At 40.2% G+C, this 23,912-nt stretch overlaps 2 protein-coding genes across 2 annotated transcripts; one reads left to right on the top strand and one right to left on the bottom strand.

The window, feature by feature from the left end:
• Positions 1 to 122: 122 nt before the first annotated feature.
• On the bottom strand, positions 123 to 17,051 carry LOC119741195 (T-complex protein 1 subunit delta-like). The gene is made up of 13 exons (XM_038216918.1): positions 16,763 to 17,051; positions 13,712 to 13,764; positions 12,675 to 12,764; positions 11,599 to 11,707; positions 10,646 to 10,788; positions 8,384 to 8,505; positions 7,470 to 7,605; positions 6,458 to 6,597; positions 5,790 to 5,886; positions 3,878 to 3,985; positions 2,852 to 3,217; positions 2,309 to 2,422; positions 123 to 1,636 (listed from the first exon to the last, which is right to left on the bottom strand). Exons 1-13 carry the CDS (start codon positions 16,860 to 16,862, stop codon positions 1,622 to 1,624), a joined length of 1,593 nt encoding a protein of 530 aa, XP_038072846.1. The 5' UTR covers positions 16,863 to 17,051; the 3' UTR covers positions 123 to 1,621.
• Positions 17,052 to 17,215: 164 nt separating this feature from the next.
• On the top strand, positions 17,216 to 21,291 carry LOC119741194 (protein FAM161B-like). Its single transcript, XM_038216917.1, has 3 exons — positions 17,216 to 19,348; positions 19,974 to 20,073; positions 20,647 to 21,291. Exons 1-3 carry the CDS (start codon positions 17,259 to 17,261, stop codon positions 20,962 to 20,964), a joined length of 2,508 nt encoding a protein of 835 aa, XP_038072845.1. The 5' UTR covers positions 17,216 to 17,258; the 3' UTR covers positions 20,965 to 21,291.
• Positions 21,292 to 23,912: the final 2,621 nt, after the last annotated feature.

Here is a 23,912-nt window from a genome sequence, read left to right on the forward strand (position 1 = left end):
CACATGGAATCAGAACGATTTCTTTTTTGTGTGTCCTTCCACAATCACATTTTCCTATTGATGAACGGATCACAAATTCTCGCACATTTGCTCAGGAGTTAGGCAAGTTAGCACACAAGAAACTGATTTTATTTGTTTCCACTTTTAATTTTTCACTTGTTCACAGATTCACTCAATTATGAACACCAAAAAAGGTATCAAACGTGTTACACACACACACACAAAAAGACAGCTAATATTTTTTAAAGTCCATTTCGTCAATGGAGTGAAAGCTTCTTAACCCATCAGTCCCTGTGCCACCCTAAACCACCCCAGCACACTATGGTTGTATAAATACAATGTAATACAATGTAACTACAATGTGATACAATGTGATACAATGTAAATGCAATGTAATACAATGTAGTAGTAAAGGTGCTAATGGATTAATAACTGCCCAGACATTGCACACAAAAAGTATAGGTGTCAAACTATGGCGTCTGGCAACTGGTTTTGAACATTACTGACCACAACTATATTACCGACCACAAACTGTCTCGGTTTTTATGAATTATATAACGTCGGTTTCTAAAGCACCTGTGCAAAAACTATAAATCAGTCAAAATCGCAGACCAAGATTTGCAATATTATGACTATGCACAAGCCTTGACATCCCAAGTTCTGTATCATTTCATAAAAATGCCTTGAATTGTCCTGCAAAAACATATTGAAATTCTTTTTTTAAAGCTCAATTTCGTTGTTTTGGTGTGCAGTAACATGGGACAGTTACACAAGCAAGCAGACTTTAGGTAATGTGACATAGTATATGAAATGAAGTTTGTACAAAAGTAAACAAATAGGCCTTAAGGCCTAAATAAAATTAAAAGGCAAAAAACCAAAAAAACATAGAGAACTTCTATACAAATGTTGAAACCACAAAATTATTGTCTAAGGATTCAAGGCAATTCTAGGCTCAGAACGAGCTTAGGCCGTGTCCGAAACGGGCTTCCAGAGCTACAGCTATGTCTATTGTCAGCGTGTCCCCGCGTATTTTCAATGGACGCAGACCAAGACCTAGCTCTAAGACAGCTGATTCGGATGCAGCCTTATTTTGATGAAGCAAGACCAACATTAGAATTCTGTCGACTCCAAAAGACCTTCATGCTTGTTGAACGATACAGCGGCTAAAGGTTCTGTAGAATCAGCACTTTAAAACCCTTGTAAATTTGTCAGGATTTTTTCCTGATGTCAGGATTTTTATAAAATCCCTTTCGACATCCCCAAGGTTTTACCCTAAAGGTCTTTTTACCTTTGAAAGTTTGTATAAAACAAAACGAAAAGGGTATTATAAGGGGTGCCTTTACACAAATACAAACATATCCAATTACCCAAAATTGCTCTGGAATTTTTGGCGACCCTCAGCCGATTATTTCCCCCCAATCTCACCACTGTGTAATATTCACACCGAATGAAACCTCCGGTTGATAATACTGTCAGCAATAAATTGGTGCACGAGGACATTTAGCACGCATGAGAACACTGCCAGCAAAGAAACTGTTTGTCTTGATGGCGAGCACACATGGACCATACAGCTACCAAACATTTAAATACAGGACTGAAGCACTCCATAGGATACACCACTCTACATCGTCATGACCTGGAAATATCACAAGACCCAAATAAAAAGTATAGTTTAGAATTACTCTGATAATGATTTCTATGAAAAGAAAAGCCATTTATATTAATTGAAGTGAATTTTGGTAACACATAAAACATTTTTGGAAGTTAGGTTTGCTTGATCTTTAAAGTTGAACAAAGAAATTGACGGGAGCAGGGTATGAACCTGCGACCTCCGGATTGCCGTTCCAGAGCTCTACCAACTGAACTATGCAGCCCCATGTTGGCGGTTCCCCAATTCGTCAATGTCTTTGTTCAAGGGGCGCTAGTCAGAAGCCATAAACCTATATATGCCATGTAGCCAGTGATAAAACCCAAAGTCACGATGCTAGCAACATTAGCAATGCTTAAAACCTCGGTTGAAAGTTATTATAATGCTCCTTGTCAGTTTCCCTTTGTGGTTGATTACGAAAAATAGATTGAATTTTGTTCAGTGTTTATTTACTAATTTTTTTTTTTATCGTCATTTTACACAAAGAACAAAATTTATGAAATCAGTCAAAAGCACACGCACCCAAGAATCACAAAATTTAAGTAAACTTGGCAAAAATAACTAAACAGAATTTCAAACTGATTTTCAAAATATTGTATAAATGTCGATTTTAAGAAATGTTGATAGGACGTTCACACAATGAATCAAATAACTACTTACGATGTCGTCTATTTTCATGATGCTTGTGACACATTCCGCAGCTAGCCGGATAGCACTGGTTGATACTAGTAACGGTTGGACTACATTCTCCTCCAAGATGTTCGTGATTGCCCCCTTCAAAATAAAAATAATGTGGCAAAAGGCAAGGGGAAAAAATTGTCATTCTCAGATTCTACTGTGTGGCTTCAAAAAAATAGTTAAACATTAAAAAATTAGATTAGTAATAAAGCTGTTTAAGAAAGTTGAAAAACAACTATTACAATGGTGAATACCCTCAAGACATGGCAAGTGTAATGGCTTCATTTTTACAGCAGAAAAAACTCAAAGTAGTTCTCTCTTCTCACAGTAAATATTACAGTCATAAGATAGCGGGGGCAATGCACAAAACATTGCTGAGCAGTGAAGTATTTGCTTAGCAGAATCAGGTTACTGGCCAAAATGTTACACGCCATGTGCACTGCCCTTGAATGGTTCATGGCAGGTTTTGCTTAACTCCTCAGTTTGCCAAGTAATAACATTAGGCCCAGATGCTTGATAGCATACCTTGCGCACGTTAATCCCAGCTGTTTTCTCCCCATGGGCGTGTCTGTTTCTCAACTCCGTCACCACCGAGATAGGATTCAGACCAGCGTTCTCAGCCAGGGTGGAGGGTATAACCTCTAGGGCCTCAGCGAAGGCGCTGAAGCAGTAGCCTTCCATTCCCGTCAGACCCTGGGCGTACTCCGACATGCGTTGGCCGACTTCGATCTCTGGAGCCCCACCCCCGGCGATGAGTGCCTTCTCTTTGACCAGGCAGCGGATGACGCAGAGAGCGTCATGAATGGAGCGGTCTGCTTCCTCAAGGACTAGTTTGTTGGAGCCACGGATCAGGACAGTGACCGTCCTGCCTGGGTTGGCTATGCCTGTGATCTGCGGGGGAAAAATTAACAAACGCGGTTGGTTGTCAACAAGTGAATGACAGATGAAAGGGGCCAAAAGCCACAATAACAAGACCGCAAGCCTGGTTCCTGCTGCACATGACACTATTGCTGCATGTCAATGTTTGTTTCACTGTGACATTTGCCGTTTTGTTAAAACAAATTGGATTTGATCTGGAAATTGCAAGAAATATTGCACTTGACTTTAGACTGTTAAAATGAGCAATGCAGGAGTGTCATTCTTTCTTTCCTGCCACTGTTACATCTGACATTCCAGATTTTATTATTCTGGATTCACTCCTTCGTTCAGTTGCCTCCAAGAGTGATTGCGAATAGCGAACTGTCTATCCAACAAATAAAACATTATTTGAAGTCATTCTTAATGATACTTGAATGGCAAATTACAGACTTACGAGGTGACTGGGACAGAAAAGATGTCACACTTTGGACCGTAAAATTATAGAATGACCCACATCACTTTTCAACATAGCTGGAAGCAAACTGTTAAGACTCGGTTAATAAGGCAGATACTATCTTGCCAACCAACGCAACTGTGGATCAACATGCACTGATCTGAGTTTTTTTTTTTTATATGTTACGGACTGCAAAGCATCGTCAATGTTACCAAAATATCAAGATTTAAGCCCGTTACCTTAACCACTTTACTGGTTCCTGTTGTGACCTCCTCGACCAGTTCAGCATTGGCCAGCATCTCTGGTTGGAAGTGGTCTATACTGGCAATGGGCTTGCAGTTGATGGTCTAGGAAGTCAAAAAGAAACACTCATTATGATGCAAAATAGCTCTAGCTTTGTAGGTCAATGCCTAGCCCAGATCCTTCAGCATACATCAAAGGACTTGATGTACCTTGAAAATTAAGTGCAACAAACTTGAGTTGCTGCACTGTGTTGTATTTTGGGGGCACTGCGGAATGTCCCTCAAAAAATGCCTAGTGAGTTGGATATTATCTTCTTTGATGATCCACCATTTGGTGAACAAAATCAAGAACTTCACTTACATAATATATACTTCTGGGAAATTTTGCTCAAAAAAACCCAACTTCTAACTGAGCCCTGCATATTTTCAGCCCAACTGAGCATTGTGAGAGATATCAATGTGCATCAGAGGTTACTTGGTGCTTTTCTCCACACATTACCACACAGTGGCAGTTAAGTGTTGGATCTTGTTTATACATCATTTGCACAAAGATAATCGCTTCAAATCTACCAGTTCCGAACATGAATTGAAGAAGGCACCCTGTAGTGTAACAATGAGAACAAAGATAGGCCGGTTCTCATGCCAGGCCTACAATTGTATGTAAGCCTACCAGAAAATGGCAGTGGTTAGTTAGGCCAAAAAAAAGAATAGTTCTGCTTCCGGTTACCCGACCGACCCTATTTTTAGGCTGCAACCTAAAAAATTTATCGGCAATTAAAAAAAAAAAAAAAAAAAAAGATTGAATAAATAAAAATAAAATTTTGTTGGCTTTTCTGTCTTCACAAAATACCTCTCAACAACCCTTTTGCATAAAAAAATGCTTGTATTTATTTGTTTTCTTACTTACATTCGCTTTTTTTCAAAAGAAACCTCCGTTATTTTTACAAATTCGCTTCGCGATATAGCTACTTCGCAATGCGATGTCACGGCGACTATAATCACGTGGCGACAACTGGTTCCGCCGCGCCGCGCAGGGGCCAATTTCGAAGACATGATGAAAATGAGGTATCAGTCCATAGCTATGCGACCGATAGCACGCTAGCAGTGCAGGCCACTGTCAACTGGTCGGATTCGACATCGTAAAAATGCCAAGAAAACACCGATGGAGAAAGAACATTTTCGCCACACACGCACGCATCACACACCTCGGAGTTTTGGCCAGCTCCCCGCGTCTTGACTAGCGTTGTGCATATGGTGCGAACGACCTGAATTTTCCATTATTTTCCGAAATTATCGAACGTAAATATATTTACAATAATTAAAGGTAGTTTTTATTCTCTCTTTGTTGCCATTTCGTGTATAGCTTTCGTAGTGCAATGGAAATAGTTCAGGCTAAAAACTTCGCATATAATTGAATACCCCATTAAATCTGCATAAAAAAAAATGGCCAAAAAAAAAAAAACAATTCCGACCGACCGACCCTATTTTTGAAAGGCATGTAATCGGAAGCAGAACTATTTTTTTTGGCCTTATTAGTCTTAGAATGCTAATATTTTTACTACTGTCTTGTCTGTTGTTGTTACTCTTAAAAATTCAAGTGAGACTCTTCTAACAAAATACTCCGATGGAGGTAGTGTAGCAATGCATCAACAACCGAGAGACTGTTGAGGACCTCAGGAGGTAGTACTTCAACTTATCTAGGAAAACACCCCACTGGAGGTAGAAATGCCCCAACAGAGCTAGAGCTAAATTAGTTAATTCCAGAGATAGACCAATTGAGACCTTTTTTAGCATAATACCCAAATGGAGGTAGTAATGCCCAAACTGTTAAAATTGACAGTCTCGCAATGTAATCGTAATCCCTGAGATTAGTTGAATGCCTCACAGCATTATAACAGACGCCACTTACCTTGCAGATGAATTCTATATCGCTTCTCTCAATGTCCTTGACCACCATGATCTTCATCTTAGTCAGGAAATGTAGAGCCAAGTCATTCAAGGCATCCCTACAACACAAACCAGTTAGACTTAAGTTTAACACCTTGCTCTACCACACCTTACAAATCACTTCAATATTTGCCAAAAGTCACTTCTCTCTGTTTTTTGCACTACCCTCCAATATCTCCAACTGTACCTTACTAGTCTTATGTTCAGGACTCGTTGGCAATAATAAAAACAAAATACACAAGTCTGTGCTCCCAAGGCTGTCCTAATCCCTCCCAATTAGAACCATAGTTGACCAGCAGTTAATCCCTGTCATGCACTCCAGAATTCACTTGGCTGATGAGTCAACGCATCCTTCAATACACAGGTTAAATGCACTGGCATGTCAAACTGACATGTGCTAAGTTACATCCAGAGAGCAAGGGTTTAGGACATTTCCTCTCAATTAAATTACAGAAATGGTGAATTTTGACATAAAAACTGCTGAAATGTTTCTTTCTTGTATTTTCTTGGAAATTTAATGCAATTCCAATCAATCCAAAGCTGGCAGCAATTTTCATTTGAACATGGAATTAGTATCTTTTGGGGGGGGGGGGGGTGGTGGTGGTGGTAACAATGAAGTGATTTTCCTACCTCAGGATTGACTTTTGAATGAGCAACACATTGCAACCAGCCTTCTTGATCTGTTTGACAAGATTCAAGATGTAGGCCCTCTCCTCTCGTAGGACACGGTCCATCTGGGCATAGTCAGATACCACAACTTGATTGTCCATCTAAGGGCAGAGAAGAAAGACCAAGCGAACTTCAATGACTAAACACAGAAATTGCACACAATGTGTGCTGTACTAGCAAGCAGAAGGTCCTGGGTTCAGGTCTAACTCCAGGAAGCTTGTTAATTTTTTTTAAAGCTCTTGGACAGTACTACTTGCTGTTCAGACTTTGGAAAGCAAATAATTTGCATTGTTTTCAGTATTGTTTTTTTAATAAGGCATGCTCCTACAAGCTTCCGCTTCCCAAGTTCATGCCTCTCTTTCGTACAATAACCAATTGTTCTCATTTCGATATTGACAGAAATTAAAGATGTCCAATTTGAAAAACTGAAAAACGATGACTCCAGCAAGTGTGCAGGCCACCTGGTACAAACCATGCTCTCACAATTTGCCCCTTTTCAGACTTTTTGCTGAAACCGCATTGCATTTTTCAGTGCTGTAATCTAATCTTATCACCAACCGTTTGAGTACTCTAGGAAACTATTAAAGCAATCTATGCAAATAGCATAAACCACTGCTAGATGCATACCCATGTCTTCAGTAGGCCTTGATGATGCAACTATGATATATGATTTGAGGCTTTGCATGGTGGGGTATCGGTATCGTTTCGGTTTGCGGTAACACCATGTGGTAATAACTACTGCTTAGAAGATATTTAGTTCTGAAAAGAGCTTATTATCAACTTTCGCAATGTAGTTTTTTGTTCCTGCTTTAAGTTCTAAAAGAACTGGTCTTTGGTCTCAACGTTTTGACTAGCCTGCTCTAGTCATCGTCAGGAGACTGATAGAGAATAATATGGCATAGTCATGGGTGCGAGTGCAACAACTTACGAGTGACTAATGAGATACAAGCCGAGAGAAACAACCAAGACTTACGTCTGTTTTTGGTGGTGAGAGGCAGAATTGGATGAGACCAATCCGAGCCTTCTCCATCTTGGTAGGGCCACCGCTGCCGGCTGTCCTCTGGGAGAACACTAAACCGTCAATCAGCTCGGTATCCTCAATGGTACCACTGACGGGAGAGGAGAAAAAAACCCACTTCAATTAGGAAATCAACAACCCTAACAGGTGTTGTTATCAAGTCCATCGGAAGTCCAGTCAAGAATAAAATATAAGTCCATTCACAAGTCCAGTCACAGGGGAAGTAACAGGAAATGAACTATTGTACCTGCAAAGCCATGCAAAGTATATGTAGCATTTTCCCCTCAATTCTTTTTATAGACCACAATCTATGATGTAAACAGACCTTGGTTATTTTTCATTTTGTGTTTTTGGTATGGGCAAATTGCTTTTAAATCTTGTGACATATAACCTCAACGATCTGATTTTTGGGCTACTAGCTAAAAAAAAGAAGTTCACATTGTTTTTTGGACGTACTCTTTAAATATCACACATGCCTTGTAGGCATAAATGCAGAATAGCCTGCCACCCAATCTATCCATCAAGTACCCGGCTACACAATCACGGTTGACTGCCCTCAATAAACCTTCTCAGTGTTAATACCTGAATGTACACGCGTCAAGCTCCACTGAAATCTCACTCCGTATCTGCGTAGTTTGCAACAGGGTAGTCAGTTCTGACTTCCACTCTGTATCCATACGCATGCGTAGCAAGCAATAGGGTACTTAGTTTTGACTTGCATTTTTTTCCCAGCAATTTCAACTGTGCAGCTAGATGATTTTAGGGGCGTTTTTCTGAACGGCAGGGTATTCTGCAATTACTCCGCTGCGTAAAGCGTACTTTCAACTGATTTGCATCGTTCAGGGGAATCGGCCCCTGTTTCTACTCACCCCAGTTTCTTGATGATTTTGACGTCCCTTAGGTCTACATTGTCGGGTTTCTTGGGGTCAACGATACGCAGCACAGCATCCACTGCCAGGGGGGCCAGCATGCCTGAGTACTGGGATACAACCTGCAGACCAAGGAAAGTATCGATACTGCTCTAGCAATCCAAAGTGACAATTGACGGTTAAAGAATGAACGGATACAGGATATCTCTTTATCATTGCCGTCATCATCAGGGACATGTTCTACTTAAACCTGAGGATTTTCTTTTAAGGATGTGACTTAGCGTTTAATTTTGTAAATGATTAGCAAATGTTTTAAGAACTGTATAAAAATTAAATGTTTAGCCATTTCACAAAAAGGCTGACGCCTGTCAATTATGTCTGCAGAAGGGCATTAATGACACGATAAATCAACAATGATTGACATAATAAATAACTGGCAGTCATTGAAAAAGTAAAAACTTAACTATGTGCACCTAGTAATCAAGTACTGCGATGCTTCTTAAGTTTTGTAAATTAAATAGGTTTGAAAACATCAAAAACTCAAAGGAAGATCGCGTGAATGCAGGTCCCTTTTTAAAATTTGTATTTCGTTTAAACATTTTGGAAAATGTCTAAACGGATGTGGAATTTGTTTTTTTTTGTTTAAGTGTTTAAACATCACATCCTTGTTTTCTGTTCAAACTGTGGTCGTGGTGGTCAACCTTTTGGAATTTTGTTACATTTGGCAGGATTCTTGCTCTGGCAATCATTGCATGCTGTTGGGCTAGGCCGGAGAGCTGATCCAAGGTAAAGTTAGTTTACAACACAATTTTTAGCTTAGGGCAGATTTTGTGGTTTAATTGACAAGCGAATCATGTGAGATATCAATGTGCATCAGAGGTTCCTTGGTGCTTTTCTCAGCACATTACCACATAGTGGTAAATCAGTGTTGGATCTTGTTTATACATCATTTGCACACATCTCACAACCTTTGTTCTGGGTATGAAAATCGCTGCGTCAGTGCAACAAGGTCGTAACCCGAATCTGCAACAAAGTCATATCTCGCGTATCAGGACTTCCATGGACTTTGTGTGCACATCCGGGTTATTTTAAGCGAGATAGGACCTTTTGACATTGAAAACTCGCATTTCACGTACATGATGTCACACACCATTTTAGGAGATACGACCTTGTTGCACGGACAGACGAAATGTGCTTTTGACTTCTTCTTTTTTCAGGAAACAAGAAAAATAGACACAGATGTACAGCGTCAAAATACACATAAGTTAGGAAAGCCCAAAATCCTGTTATTGCCAGAACTACATTTGTCTTGTTCACTGAACTAGAGTAACCTTGTATTTCTAAACCACCCTGAAGTGAACATGGCCCAAGTTCATAGATACCTATTAGTAAATTAATCTGTATGAGTCAAGATGATATGCATTACCAATAACCCTCCTCAATCCTCCAAAATCCTCCTACCAGTTTTGGACAATTTTAGAGGTTTGAAGACAAATGGCAAAGAAGTATCGCTTTTTTTGTGGAGGATGCATTACATCAAGCCAGTAGGCCATATCCTGCATTGGTTATGTTCAGCCATGCATAAATCAGCCCTGTGTTTTTCTCGTATTTCATCTGCACTGCTTCTAAACGCCATTCGCACTGCCTCAAACCATAGCAGTAATTGGCAGAGGATTTTGGAGGATTGAGACAGTGGTCACCCTCCACAGACTAAATTCAAGAATTAACGGATGATTTTGGAGGATTGAGGCTGAATCCAATTTATTTCTTGGTGGCAATTGGAGGATTAGGTTGCATCCTAGCCAGAGGGCCTAGGGGGTTAGAGTTAACCTAAACCTAACCCAAGAACCCTCACAATCAACCTGGAAGTTTGGAGAATTTCGCAGGTTTGAGGAATGTACAGCCCAGTCACTGCAAATTAACCCTAACCCTCCTCAATCCTCCAAATCAACCAGGCGGTTTTGGAGGATTTTGGAAATTGAGGCTGAATGGCAAAACAACTGTCAGTTAATTTTGGAGGATGCATTGTGTCAAGGTATCATTCGTACTCCAACATGTTTATAAGTGATTCGGAGGATTTTGAAGGATTTAGGCAGTGGTCACCCTCCACTGAATAAATTCACGAAGGAACCTGAGATTTTGGAGGATTGAAGTCCCTTAAGTTGATGCTCTTTAAAAATTCTAGTAAAAGCCGCTTGAGTCCTGCTGTTCACGAAGTTTCCTGGGTAATATGCCTTGTGAGTTCAAGGGTTCCCTTCTTACCTTAGAATTGAGTGATGTACTGGCGATCTTGACGAGAGACTCGCGGTCGTTCAGATCAACCGGTGTGGCCATGTCAGTCAGGATCTCAACAGCTTTCCCAGAAGCTCGTTGGAAAGATTCCGAAATTGTGGTGGGATGAATTCCTAAAGTGAGTCATCATATAAAGAGAAATTAACACACACAAAACACAAAAATTGATAATGATCTATATTTCAAACGTACTTCGATCTAGGGCATTTTGTGTAATTCCAAATTTGTTTAAATTGGGCAGTTTTAAAACAATCGCACCAAAAAACTACTTGAGGATGTAACAGTTTATTATACTTCTTAACTCTTACCTCCCCAACTCCATCAAAATCCAACCCCCAACCCCCCCCCCCCCCCCATTTTGAGGATTTTAGTAGGCAAGCCACGAGTACCAAGTCCATCAAAATCCACCTATAGTAGTGATGGTCTTGTGGTGAATTTCAGCAGCTTTGGTCCTAAAGCATTATGTGGAGCAGGGAAGGGATGGATTTTGGCGGACTTGGTCCAGTACATAGTAAAAGACACTAGGTAGTTAGGGTTAATCTTAAAGTTTTATGTGAGATGTTGATGCATCAGAGGTTTTTTGGTGCTTTTCTCCACACATTACCACACAGTGGCAGTTAAGTGTTGGATCTTGTTTATACATCATTTGCACACATCTCACTAGTCACACGTCAAATTTACGCACAAAATGGACAATTAATATAAGGGGTACAGTGCATTCCAATTGTTCGGTCACAGCCCATCTAAAAGGTTCTGACCACAAACATGCTGAAGGAAGGTGTCAAACTTTGGTACATTTGGAAACATTTTGGATACAGAAAGATTCCTAAAAAAAAAAAAAAAAAATGGCTGGGATAATAACAATAAGTGCAATAAGGACTTTCTGAGATGTCCAGAGTTTTCATTTTATTGTCTCCACGTACCTTTGCTAAGAAGTTTGGATGCAGCTGTGAGGAGACTTCCAGCAATGACTACAACAGAGGTGGTGCCATCTCCTGCCTCAATGTCCTGGGCCTTAGACAACTCTACCAGCTGTAGACAATATAATAATAATAATAATAATAATAATAATTTGGGAGGCTAATCATTCTTACTCGCAGCTGGTATGCTGAATTGCGAAGGACGCGGCTACAACGTGGTCGGGCCGCTGGCACGTAAAAGCGCCTATGGCTGCCGGCCACATTGACCCAAATATGACCACGGAGCACAGCCTGAGATCGAAAGTGTTTGATTTTTCCGGAGGGAGGAAAAACCGGAGGGCCCGGAGAAAAACCCACGTGGCACAGGAGAGAACCAATGCACAACTCTACTCACATGCAATCCGCGGCCAGGATTCGACCCGTGGTCACCTTGGTGAGAGGCGAGCGCTTTACGCACAAGCCACCCATGCCACCCAAAAAAATCAAAAAGAAAATGAAGTTTATTGTTTGATTTTCAGTGATCTCCTCCAACTATCCCTTTCTTACCGTTGAAGGGATACGTGTGCACAGAGCCCATAGAGACCAAAGGGACAAGAAATTCATACCAGCTGACTATTTCGGGGATAACTGCCAACTTGCTTGTGTCTGTAAACTGAATAAGCCTTACAAATAGCCGAATGATCACCATACACTGCTTGTATTTACATGTAGCTTATTTTCTTGTAAACTTAACAATTCAATAGTATTTAGTTTGGTTGAATTCTAAATACTTTAAAAAAAATAACCATCATCTTTCAAGATCCTTTAAATCTTCCAGGATGCTTTCAGTATTTTGCAGGACTGAGGAACATAAAACTTAATCAAATTATTTTTCCATTTGGCTTAATGGCCCGAGAAAGTCCAAGTACAAAGAAATTGCCAATGCTTTCCTAAGCAGTGGTTATAAGCAGTGGTTGGCTTTGGAGGAGTCAGGAGGACTACATGCAAAATGACTAAGTTCAGGTCAAAAACATGTTGTTCATGTAGTTCATGCATAACTCCCTTTACCCAACTTTTCATGGAGCAGCGAGGCAACGTACCATTTTGGCTGATGGATGAAGCACTTGGATCTGTTTGAGAATAGTGGCTCCATCGTTGGTTATAGTCACGTCACCGTTGGCACTCTGTATCTGTGGATGTATACATTTACTTATTGACAAACATGTTTACCAATTGTCCATTCGTGTCATTCTGTCCAGAAAATCTTTCCAGTCCCTGTTATATCTGACATCTGTGATTTTATAATTCTGATGCACTCCTCTGAGAGGGATTATGAATAGCAAACTACTAACCCCAAAAATGAAAAGTCGTTCTTAACCCATCTGCTACATGTGCTACATGCACATGAATTTATTGACAGACTGTCAAAATTCACTTCCACTTCCCACTTATACTTTTAACAAAGGCTAGACACCAGAAGTCAGATCATATGTCAAGCACTGTGACTAGTTAAACTGGGTCAACAGACAAAGCAGGCAAGTTGTCATGGTTGTGGTCACAGCTGTTTAATCACCACCCCGAGTCAAAGTATAGCTGTATCAAGTTACTTTTAACAGTCCAAGCCAGTCAATCCTCTTCATATAGGAATTCTTAACTGTTGAGAACAGTCACTTGATTGATTTTGACTGAAAGGATGACTTGACACAGAATGTATGTTTGCATAGGAGGAACAATGATACTTGAATGAGAAATTACAAAGTACCAAGGTAACAGGGACAGGAAAAATGCCACACTTTGGACCCTAACTTTATAGGACGACCCATTCACATAACTATGACCACTTTCAAAATGCAAATGACAACACTCAGAAACACGTCTTTTGACACAGTTGTTTGGAGAAATCAGAAAACATGTAGTCCAGATATGAATAAAAAAACTCACAAAACCCCCAAAAGCCATGTGAACTGTTAAACCAACAAAACCCTAGACTTGCACATTTCAATTGTTTTGGAGTGTTTTGGAGAAGTGTGCCAGCTTTATGAAGCCCAATTACTTTTACTTCACATACATTATGCTTGATGGACGATTATGGAGCACGGGTTCCTAGCAAAAAAAATAAAAGATTACATTTAGGTACCATTTTGTCCATGCCGCGAGGCCCCAGACTGGTTCTGACTGCATCGGCAACAGCTGCAGGAGACAAAAATGAAAAATTTGAAATAAATCACAAGCAAAGAAGATGCCAAACAACAAAAAACTACAAAAAAAACAAAAAACTACCAACAGTAAAAGATTTTTGTTTAATGGAGTTGGTTTCTGCATTAGACAGATCCCTAACAGTCCTGAATCCTCCAATTTTAATATAATTGTGCACACCCCCTAGGGAGTTAGGTTAACCCTAACCCTCCTCAATCCTCCAAACTCCTCCTGGCTGAGTACAACATCAAACAGCCAACAGCAGTACAGTCTGCATGATACACAGTACAGTCCATTGAGCCAATGGCTGTTGGATGTCGTACTCAGCATAAATAATCGAGGCGCCCTGTGATTAGCTCTTGTGTTCCCCGAATGCGATTTTTTCCCCGCATATGATACGGCCATAACACAGGCGCAGTGCCCTACAGGAATATGCAAACGACGCTGACCAGCTATTCAGAGCATACTTTGCGTGAATTTCGAAAACTGCACGCCCTGTATGCACTCGCGCGTTATCTCCTGCTCACCACGTCACGTACAAACATTTTTTTAAACTGCGCGACGATCTAAATTACGGACCCTTCTTTTTAGCCTCAGAAAACCTGTACATTGTATCTTGTGTTGCAATGGGACGACAGAGGTACGTACATTTAATATAAATCCTTGCTCAATAACACCAAGTCAAAATCTCATGTTTGAAAGGAATGATTTTACAAAAAAAACCTTTCAAAATGTTAAGCACTGCGTCGCGTGTTAGATATATCAACTGCAGTCCTAATGTAAATGTGCCACTATTTGGCATAGTGGCACATTTAAATTACACAATGGCAGGGGTTAAAGGGAATATACATCATTTGCTTTTGCTGTAATTTTCAGAAATGGATGGAATTGGGGGGTTGGAAATATAAAGCAAATATAGTTGCACTGACTTTTTGGAGGTTTTGGGTTCGAAAATGCTATGAAAACCAAGAAAAACGATCATTTTCCTGTAGTCTGGTTCCCTGACTCCATATAAGAAGAAACAGAGCAGTTTACATACATTGGGGAATTGTAAGGTCAGGGAACCAGTCTAGCTGGCTCGTACCCGTTCATAGGTTTGTAATCGATTGCAAACAAGTGCAATGGTCAATTGGGGCCAGTATTTGAAAAAAAGCCAGTTGTTTCCAACGCTGATCGGCCGATCAGCGTTGGAAATTGATACAAAAATACCACTTTTCTTGAAAATGACAGTATACCAGGTGCCATAATTTTACAGGATGCTTCAGGCTGTCATTTACCAACATCCTATTAAGGTATTTCGCAAAAACTTGGTAGTTTTTTTTCTCGATGTTTGCAAATGTTGTATATTCCCTTTAAGATCGCACAAGGCATCATGGCACAGCAAGATCGTACCCATGGAAACAAGGTTGGATGAAATGGAGCAATTTATAGATGTCAGGAATTGTAAGGTCAGGGAACCAGTCTGGCTTGCTTGTACCCGTTCATCCCCACATAGGTGTATAATCCAGTACACGCACACGTTCTAAACAAATAACGGAAGGTAACCACATGAAACTCGTCTCAGCCGGCCGTCTCCACCTTGGATGTATGAAAAGCCCATACTGTCATACGGCGCGGAATACGTATCATTACACGAAACAGTCATTGACAAAGCGCGACTTGTTTTGTTTTTTTGGATCGACGACAGTGATCGACGACGGTGAAATCACACACGCACTCAATTATCATTTTGGAAAAAAAGCCATTTATCTCCAACGCTGGTCGGCCGACCAGCGTTGGAAAAATACAGTTTTTCTTTACTAAGTGGCTATCGTTACGGCACTCGTTGTTTAGCGCCCTCTACGATATTTTTTTGATACGCACGCAGGTATATAATTATTTGTTTCCCCACGTTTTATCAAGCAGTGCGACAGCTCAGTCGATGGAGGGTAGGATTTTGCACCGCGAGGTTGCGGGTTCGAATCTCAGTTTTGCACTCGAATTTTTTTCCTTTTCTAACCTGAGGCTTTGGAGGATTTTTTTTAAAAGGGAAATAAAGTCCAAATTTCATTAAGTTCAAATTCACTTTTTTCCTTCTAATTTTATATTTTCTTGTCATGTTTTTTTATAAAAGTTGCCAGGTTGCAGTCTACCGTAACGATAGAAAATGGGAAATGCGTTACGGCTGCCGTAACAATAGCCACTGCGTTTTCTTTAAAATGTCACTTGTCAGCACACCAGCTGCCAGCATTAACCAGGCACCACCATGACCACGATTTTACAGGATGCTTTAGACTGTCATTCCCTAACAATTCAGTAAGGTATTTCGTGATAATTTGATCATTTCGGTTTTTTTATGTTTGCAAATCACTTTGTCAGTGATCAGCTGATCTTCCCTTGCTTTACTTTAGGCATGTTAGGCCTAGTATTAAGTTAACAAAATCGCAGTGGCTATTGTTACGGCAGCCGTAACGCATTTCCCATTTTCTATCGTTACGGTAGACTGCAACCTCGCAACTTTTATAAAAAAAACATGACAAGAAAATATAAAATTAGAAGGAAAAAAGTGAATTTGAACTTTATGAAATTCGGACTTTATTTCCCTTTTAAAAAAAATCCTCCAAAGCCTCAGGTTAGAAAAGGAAAAAAATTTGAGTGCAAAACTGAAATTCGAACCCGCAACCTCGCGGTGCAAAATCCTACCCTCTATCGGCTGAGCTGGCGCACTGCTCGCTCAATCGTGGGGAAACAAATAATTATATACCTGCGTGCGTATCAAAAAAAAATCGTAGAGGGCGCTAAACAACGAGTGCCGTAACGATAGCCACTTCGTAACAAAATAGATAGACCCACTATTCAGCTAAAAAAAAAAAGAAGAATTCAACAAATTCACTTTTGTGAAATAGGAATAGGCCTAGCCTAGGCACCTACAGATTTTCCACAAATATAATACAGTAACGTAACGTTAGGCCTACTTTTCTACAACGAGGCGCCTGGAAAAAATTGTGCCTACCTTTTGCAGCGGATATGTTCGATTCACGTATCTGAAACGGCTTCTCCTTATCTTTGTATGCACCTGGACTTTTTCCATATCCAACCGAAGTTTTCGACATAGCTTCAGGTCTGGTGTTCAATGGAGGTCTCCTCTTTCATAAAAAGTTAAGAATTACTTTTGATGTTATATTTATCGCGTGATAATGTCAGATTTTGATCGCTTAAAATCCGCACCGATCTTGCAACGAGCATGACAATCCCTGCTCAGGTCAGAGGTCACCGATGGTTCTCGAAGTAAGGCCGTCTTTGTCATGTAAACTTATTTGTAGTAGTAAAGTCTTGTTATTATGTATTATATATCTTCAAAAAAATATAAATAAATATTTTATTTATGAATACCTAGTTTATGTGAAAGGTTTAAATGATTATAAATATTTTATTTATTGAACGATAATAATGTTTAATCCACACAAATATGGAATTCCTGAATTTGAATAGCTTTGGTGGAAACCAACATGGCAACTACATTTGGTGGGCACGGATTGTCCAGTTTGACAAATTCTTGTGTCAAAGTACCGATTAATCCCCGAAATAGGCTTGCAGCCACCTTTACTGAGAGAGGAGGGTCGTTTAAGCCAAAAAGTGCTAAAAAGACCGAAGATGAGCAAAGAGAATGGGAGAATGATACTGCGCAAAATGGCACTCGATTTGCTCACAGTAATCCCAGTCACGTTCATCATAGGCACAGTCACAGTCACAGTCATGACAGTCACAATGGCAATGGCTATTTCGAGACTGAAAATGGCTTCACCAGTACAGATATGGATGATGGTAAACATGAGCCGGATGACTATCAGGACGTACATGCAAGACCACGGCCTGATCAGCTGTTTGAGAACCTCAAAGACAACATCGACGCTTACACAGACGAAGAATTTTACAAGAAGTTGATGGAAATGAAGGATGAACACAGGAAAACATTGAACAGATTGGAAGTGTTGTACGATCAAAAATTATCACTGAGTGGACATGAGAATATCCCGAAAACTAATTTTGAACTTGAAGAGCAACCCTTTACAAAGTCAGGGCCTGTCTACATAGGTGACCACAAGCTTCGGCACATTGATGACGAGATAGAACAGTTCACAAAGAGCCAGGATTGGTCGACAAAGAAGGACAATGTCAAGGACATGTCTGCAAAGCCTCCCATTGGCCGCCCTAAAACAGCATGGGCAGGCAAGTCGAGACGCAGTTTACGACGCAGCATGCCTTCAGAGAAATGGAGTGACATTACGTGGACCAATGATAGCGGTCAAGACACAAGCGGATCTGAGTTAGATGCCAGCAATGCAAGCACTACTAGAAGTCGAAGGACTCTGAATTTGTCTGACTCATATTCAGCCAGCCAAGACATGGTGGGGAGGATGTGGGATGACTTTTCTGTAGAAGAGTATGCACCTCGAGCAAGGAGCAACTCCAGAGCATCATCGGTGAAGAGCACAGGAAGCGTCAAGTCTAAGGAATGGTCACCCAAGATCACCATCCCAAAGCCATTCCAGATGACTCAACGAGAGGCAATGAAGGAAAAGACCAAATCCAGAGCCTGTATGGAGTTGGAGCAAGAGCTGGCTGAGAAGGAAAAAGCTGAAGAGGTAGAATGCCAGAGGAAGTTCAAGGCTACACCAGCACCGGCACACACGTACATGCCGCTCTACGACGAGATCAATGAGAGAGACACTGAACGAAGCAGAAGGAATCGAGAGAACAGTAAAGACCGCCTTGTGTCACAGCAGAAGCCATTCAGCTTCATGAAGCGAGAGGAGGAAAAGAAGAAGCACCGCAGGTCCAAGTCCTTACCGCTGACACAAGCCAAAGGAAAGAAGCCCAAGCAATTCAAAGCGAGAGAAATCCCCAAAACTGTGTTTGACCCTACAGTGTCAGACAGGATCTTGGAAGAAGAAGAATACAGGAAAATCCGAATCAAGATGCGGGCAGAAGAGATGCTGATGCAGTCATCACTGCCTCAGAATATGCAGCATCGGGGAAAGGAATACACCGATGGCAAAATGAGGCGGAACTTGTACAAGAAACGAGAAAAGATGGCTTTTCTCACTACAGAGCACAAGTTCCAGCCGCAGGTCAATGGTGAAGTGCCTGACTATGATGAGCTGTACAGGCAGTTTCAGCAGGAGGTTCAACGGAAGAAACAAGAGAAGGAGCCAACAGTTGTGCAGCCCTTCAACTTGCGTACATCTCGCATCCCGTCCAAGATGGACAAAATCCTGGATGAGATGAAGCAAGAGGAAGACGGGCGGAAGGAGAAACTCAGAGGATCTACCTCCAAATCTTTAAGCCTTCGCAGCTCTCTCAACATCTCTGAGGATGCGATCCCAGCCAAGACTACCGCAGCCTCCAAATTAAGAAAGAGCGCTACAGAGAAGACCCTCAAGGAGCAGGCCGAGAAGGAGAGAGAAGAGGCAGAGAGGGAGAGGCAGAAGAGGATCAAAGAGAGGAAACTGAAGCAGTTCATCAACAGAAAGGCCTTGGCTAATGATAACTCAGAGAGTCTGTCTGCTACCAGTAAATCCAAACGTCAGAATTACATGTAAGATCTTGACTCTGGGCTTGATAGTCCGACTTGCTCAATATGGCATGACCAGCATTTTTGTTTGGCGTGTTTGTTGCTCCGGATGCCTCAATGTCTTTAGCATGAATCTGTCTAAATAGTTACCCTGTGTTTCGGGTATGAAGAACAAACAAGCTGAGCAAATACAGCACAAACCTATTTTGATTCACTGAAAAGTTTTATTTCATTATTATACATTTGGAGTGTTTTTATATTTGATATTTTAAATTGTATTGTTTTTGAAAGCTTACAAAATAAAAAAAAAATGTTTAGGGTAGGCCTACCTTTGACAGCTGGAACTGTCGTCCTGGAAATAAGGCAACTGTCATCTTTATCTTTATTTAGCAATCGGAGACAGAATTTTAAAAACATTCACAGCCAACAGACCAATCACATTTTCTGCTGTGCCTTCTCTTCACACTGAAAGATATTTCTAGATAATTTCAAATACAACTTGCAACTACACCAATTTCCATTTATCCATACATGTAACTCACTGTTAATCATTTCTTTTCAGAAAATAGGTTTGGCCTGCTGGACTATTGTGTATATAATTATGTATACGTTGTTGACATTAATCTCTTCTTGTTGATTCACTTTACAGCGAAGCAGGAAGGTCCAGACAAGCCGAGTATGATCAGCAATTGAAGGAAATGATGACAAGGGTGGAATCTCGACCACTTCTATTTGAACGACAATCCCAGGTTAGGACTTGGAGCAGATGCAATTTTAACTAGTTTCCCATGTTTTTGTACGGTTTTATGAAACTTCCATTGTGCTTAATCCGGTTCGCAAGTGTGACGTCATCCCAACTTTATAAAAAAAAAAATGCGTACTTCACACGGTGTAGCATAGCACGAATGGAGCCAGAAGTTAACGCAACTTGAGTGTTTAGCCATTTTGAATCCAAAATTTTTCTCATGAGCAACTTGTAGGATATAATACAAGTAAAATATTCTACTAAAGATTGGTTCACACCTTGCACACACAAAATTAAATTGAAGACCACTCATAAAAGACTCTGTATGGAAAAAAAAATCAGCTTGTAGTACACGTGTCTTTGGCAGGATTCAAAATTTGAATGGCACTGTAAAACAGCTTTTACACTGTATCAAAAAAAGTAAGGGCAGTGTTGTACGTGCCAATGAGAAACTTGTAACCAATACAGTAGGGTATGTAATTTTAAGGATGCTTGGAGAACTATTAAATTAAGTACATGTACTGTACACTAGCTGAGGACTGAGGTAAGAAGTTCATGATCATTTTGCTTCACACAGGTCAACGCCAAGAAAGCAGCGGAGAAGAAGTACCAGCAGGCTTTGAAGGAGGCAGGCCTGGATGAAGAATTCCTGGTTCGCAAAGGACGCAGCGGTAGTACTCAGGCATCGGCGCGGTCCTACGACTATCCAGATGACAGCGACGAGGATTTGACCTTTGGCAGACATGAGGACAGGGACATGTCGTTTGGCAGTAGTAAGGGAGGAGCAGGGTTGCGCAGCGAGGGAGGAAGCCGTGGCTATGACAATGACTTCGACGATGAGGAGGACGATGATGAAAATAGATCCATTAGCTCTATCCATACTGAGGAAGCTTGAAGATAGTATTCACTTAGGGCCTACAGTCAAGACCTGGTGAACGAACAGTGTGGTACTAATATGGTCTACTCGTAAAAGCCATTGAATGTTGGCACTTGTACATGTACATGTACACAAAATGTATGCCATCTGCCGGTCTTTCACAAAAAGAAAGCTATGGATCTCAGTCCAACTCACATGTACATGTACTTGTGTTGAACAGGCAGTATAATCAAACATCTATATTCGTAATCGGTACTCATATAACATGAACAAATGAAACACTCATTCAACATAGCCATGGTGAGGGTATGCCATCTTATATGTACAGCACATGTACATAAACACATGTACATAATTTTGAATCTGATCGTCTTTAATATGATGATGTCATTTACATAGACATTTGGGGAATTTTGTTAGCTACATTTTGATACCTCGTTTGCTACCAAAGACTGTAAATCGTCCAAGATTGACGACTGTTTGTGAAAAAATGATGCAGTTTGAAAAGTTGCAAATTTAAAAATTACGTGAGAAGAAATTGCTCAGCTCAAACACACACACACATACGTATTTTGGCCCCTATCGACTGCACAGAGGACGAACAAACGGGAATAATTCAATTTCACGTGCTCCCATGCATACAAGCACATTGCGATCGATATTCCTGCCATTTGTTTCGGGCAGTGTAACATTGTGGCGCAGCAATTTCTACTTGCATACTCTTTAAATTTGCAACTTTTCAAACTGCATAATTTTTCATAAATCATTGTCAATGTTGGACGATTTGGTAGCAAAAGGGGTATCAAAATGTAGCTAACAACATTCCCCAAAGGTCTATATAAATGACGTTATCATAAGACAAAGTGATTCAAATTATTACCCCTCCAATGAGTGTGGACTTTCTTTTCTTTCTTTTTTACGGTGTTTATATCTCAGTACACTGGACCACAACACGAAATTCAAGCCTCAGGTTTTTTTTTATCATTCAAAGTGCCTCATACTTGTGCAGCCTTTTATGACAAGTTACATGCAAATCAAGGTTCTGATCACCTTCCTGGGTACATGTATGTCAAATCTGAGAGAATAAGTTGACAGTGATATACAGTCGAGTCTCGTTAATACAAATTCGTTCGGACCTAACCAAATTGTTTGTTATATCAGAATTTTGTATTAAGAGAAACATCAGTCCCATTCATTCTGCACATAAATGCACAGTCAGGACTAAGGCTTTATGTTTGTTATAACCAGAATTTTGTATTAACAGAGTTTGTACTAACGAGATTCGACTGTACACAGCATGTACATGTACTCTATCACTATTTTGAGAAGAGATCCGCATGTCAAAAATGACTTTTTCAATATCAACTCTTCTCTTTTTTTTTTTGTGGTTTTAAAACAAAGTAGTTAAAATTCTTACTTGTGCCTTCAGGCAACATTTTTCTGTGCCCGTTCCTTGTTTTATGAATACAGTACAGAAAAGCGTAAGAGTCCGTACATTTAGGTAGGTCAGCCAGAGTATTCATTTTCAAGAAGGGACAGTCATCTTAACTAATTAATTTTAACTAAGGCCGTGAAATGACATAAAGTGAAGTGACTGCTGCCATAGACTCATGTGTAATTTCAAGCTGGAGCCAAGTCATTCGGACACAGCCTCATTCACCACCAAGAATCATGTTTCAGTGCACATTTTTGGAGGTGATGAAATGATGTACTTATGTGGTTTTAACCCTAAAAGGGCTGGGGACGGAATCACCCTCAACTTTTTCCGCGATAGCCTTGAATTTTTTTTTTTTCATGACCCGAGCTGTTATGAGTTTTAGCCTCGAGCCTTGTGCATCTTTTGATACCAAAAACGTGTCGTGAAAAAAACTTAATTCGTGTACACAGAGCAGAATTACCATTTGAACATATAAATAATGAAATAGCCATAATTACAAAACCCTTGGACTTACATGTATAGTCATGACATTTATTGGGTATGTTTATGGTGAGTTGCTCTATGCATGTACCGAGTTTCCACAATTTTTGTCACTCGATGGCCGAGATCTTAGGGCCCCCCCCCCCCCCCCCCAGCTGAGAGATGGTCAAAATAACGCGGCCCTTTTAGGGTTAAAGTAAAAGGAACTTCTGTTTATGTTCATTCTCCCAAACACTTAATGATACTAGAATTGCTATTAAAGTTCTCAGGTGAAAGAGATAGTAAAAAGTCACAATTTCGCCCTTGAATTTATGGAATAATCTGTAGGACCAATTAATTTGGTTAGACTTTGAAAATACAGTTCCATTTTAGAAAATGAGTGCCTACAGCCACAGTTTGGGTTGGAAAGAAATGTAGCATTTTTCACACGTACATGTATTCCGACTTGTCTTAGGTAAACTGTGATCAATAGTTACATGTAGGTACATGCGGAAAACACTTTTATTTTATTAAATACTTGGAGTTGTGCTTGGAGGTTTATGTAATGTGTAAATGTGAAGAGAAATAGTTGTAAATATTTGTTCAAGAATTCTTTTTAACAACCATGAGAAAATGTATACATTGTATCAAATGAAACATAGCAAATGTGATTTGAAGTTTGGTGAAATTATATATGTGTACAGCCAGCTTTCATGTGTATTGTGTTTAACATAAGGAATCTGCGTGTATGTTCATCTGGGTAAGAGTTTAATGTAAGATGGCAGTTTTTAAGGGTTTGCAGAGTGCCGGTACCATGTTCAGGAGATTGCAGGTTCTTATCCTGCTCAAGTCAATTGTTAGGTTGTTTCTTTATAAAAAAAACTGATTTAAAAAAATTAGCTTGCCTTGTGGTTCATTAGGTGATATCAAAAATTAGATGTTATCTGCACAGAATGTACATTCGTTTCCAGTTGCGCAACTACTTATGCAAACAAATTCATTCATTTTATTGAGACATTTAGTGTTTACATAACTTACACCAATAAATACATGTGCGTGTATAATGCCT

Source organism: Patiria miniata, unplaced genomic scaffold, assembly GCF_015706575.1.
Source record: "Patiria miniata isolate m_02_andy unplaced genomic scaffold, ASM1570657v1 HiC_scaffold_5, whole genome shotgun sequence".
Lineage (NCBI taxonomy): Eukaryota > Metazoa > Echinodermata > Asteroidea > Valvatida > Asterinidae > Patiria > Patiria miniata.

Bases quoted from the DNA above. Each gene is read 5' to 3' on its own strand.
- LOC119741195 (XM_038216918.1), bottom strand. From the start codon at position 16,862: ATGTCGAAAACTTCGGTTGGATATGGAAAAAGTCCAGGTGCATACAAA. The intron at 12,765-13,711 runs GTACCTAAATGT...ATACATCCACAG, and splicing joins CTCGCGGCATGGACAAAATG to ATACAGAGTGCCAACGGTGA. The intron at 3,218-3,877 runs GTAACGGGCTTA...TTTCCCCCGCAG, and splicing joins GAACCAGTAAAGTGGTTAAG to ATCACAGGCATAGCCAACCC.
- LOC119741194 (XM_038216917.1), top strand. From the start codon at position 17,259: ATGGCAACTACATTTGGTGGGCACGGATTGTCCAGTTTGACAAATTCT. The intron at 19,349-19,973 runs GTAAGATCTTGA...TTCACTTTACAG, and splicing joins TCCAAACGTCAGAATTACAT to CGAAGCAGGAAGGTCCAGAC. The intron at 20,074-20,646 runs GTTAGGACTTGG...TGCTTCACACAG, and splicing joins TATTTGAACGACAATCCCAG to GTCAACGCCAAGAAAGCAGC.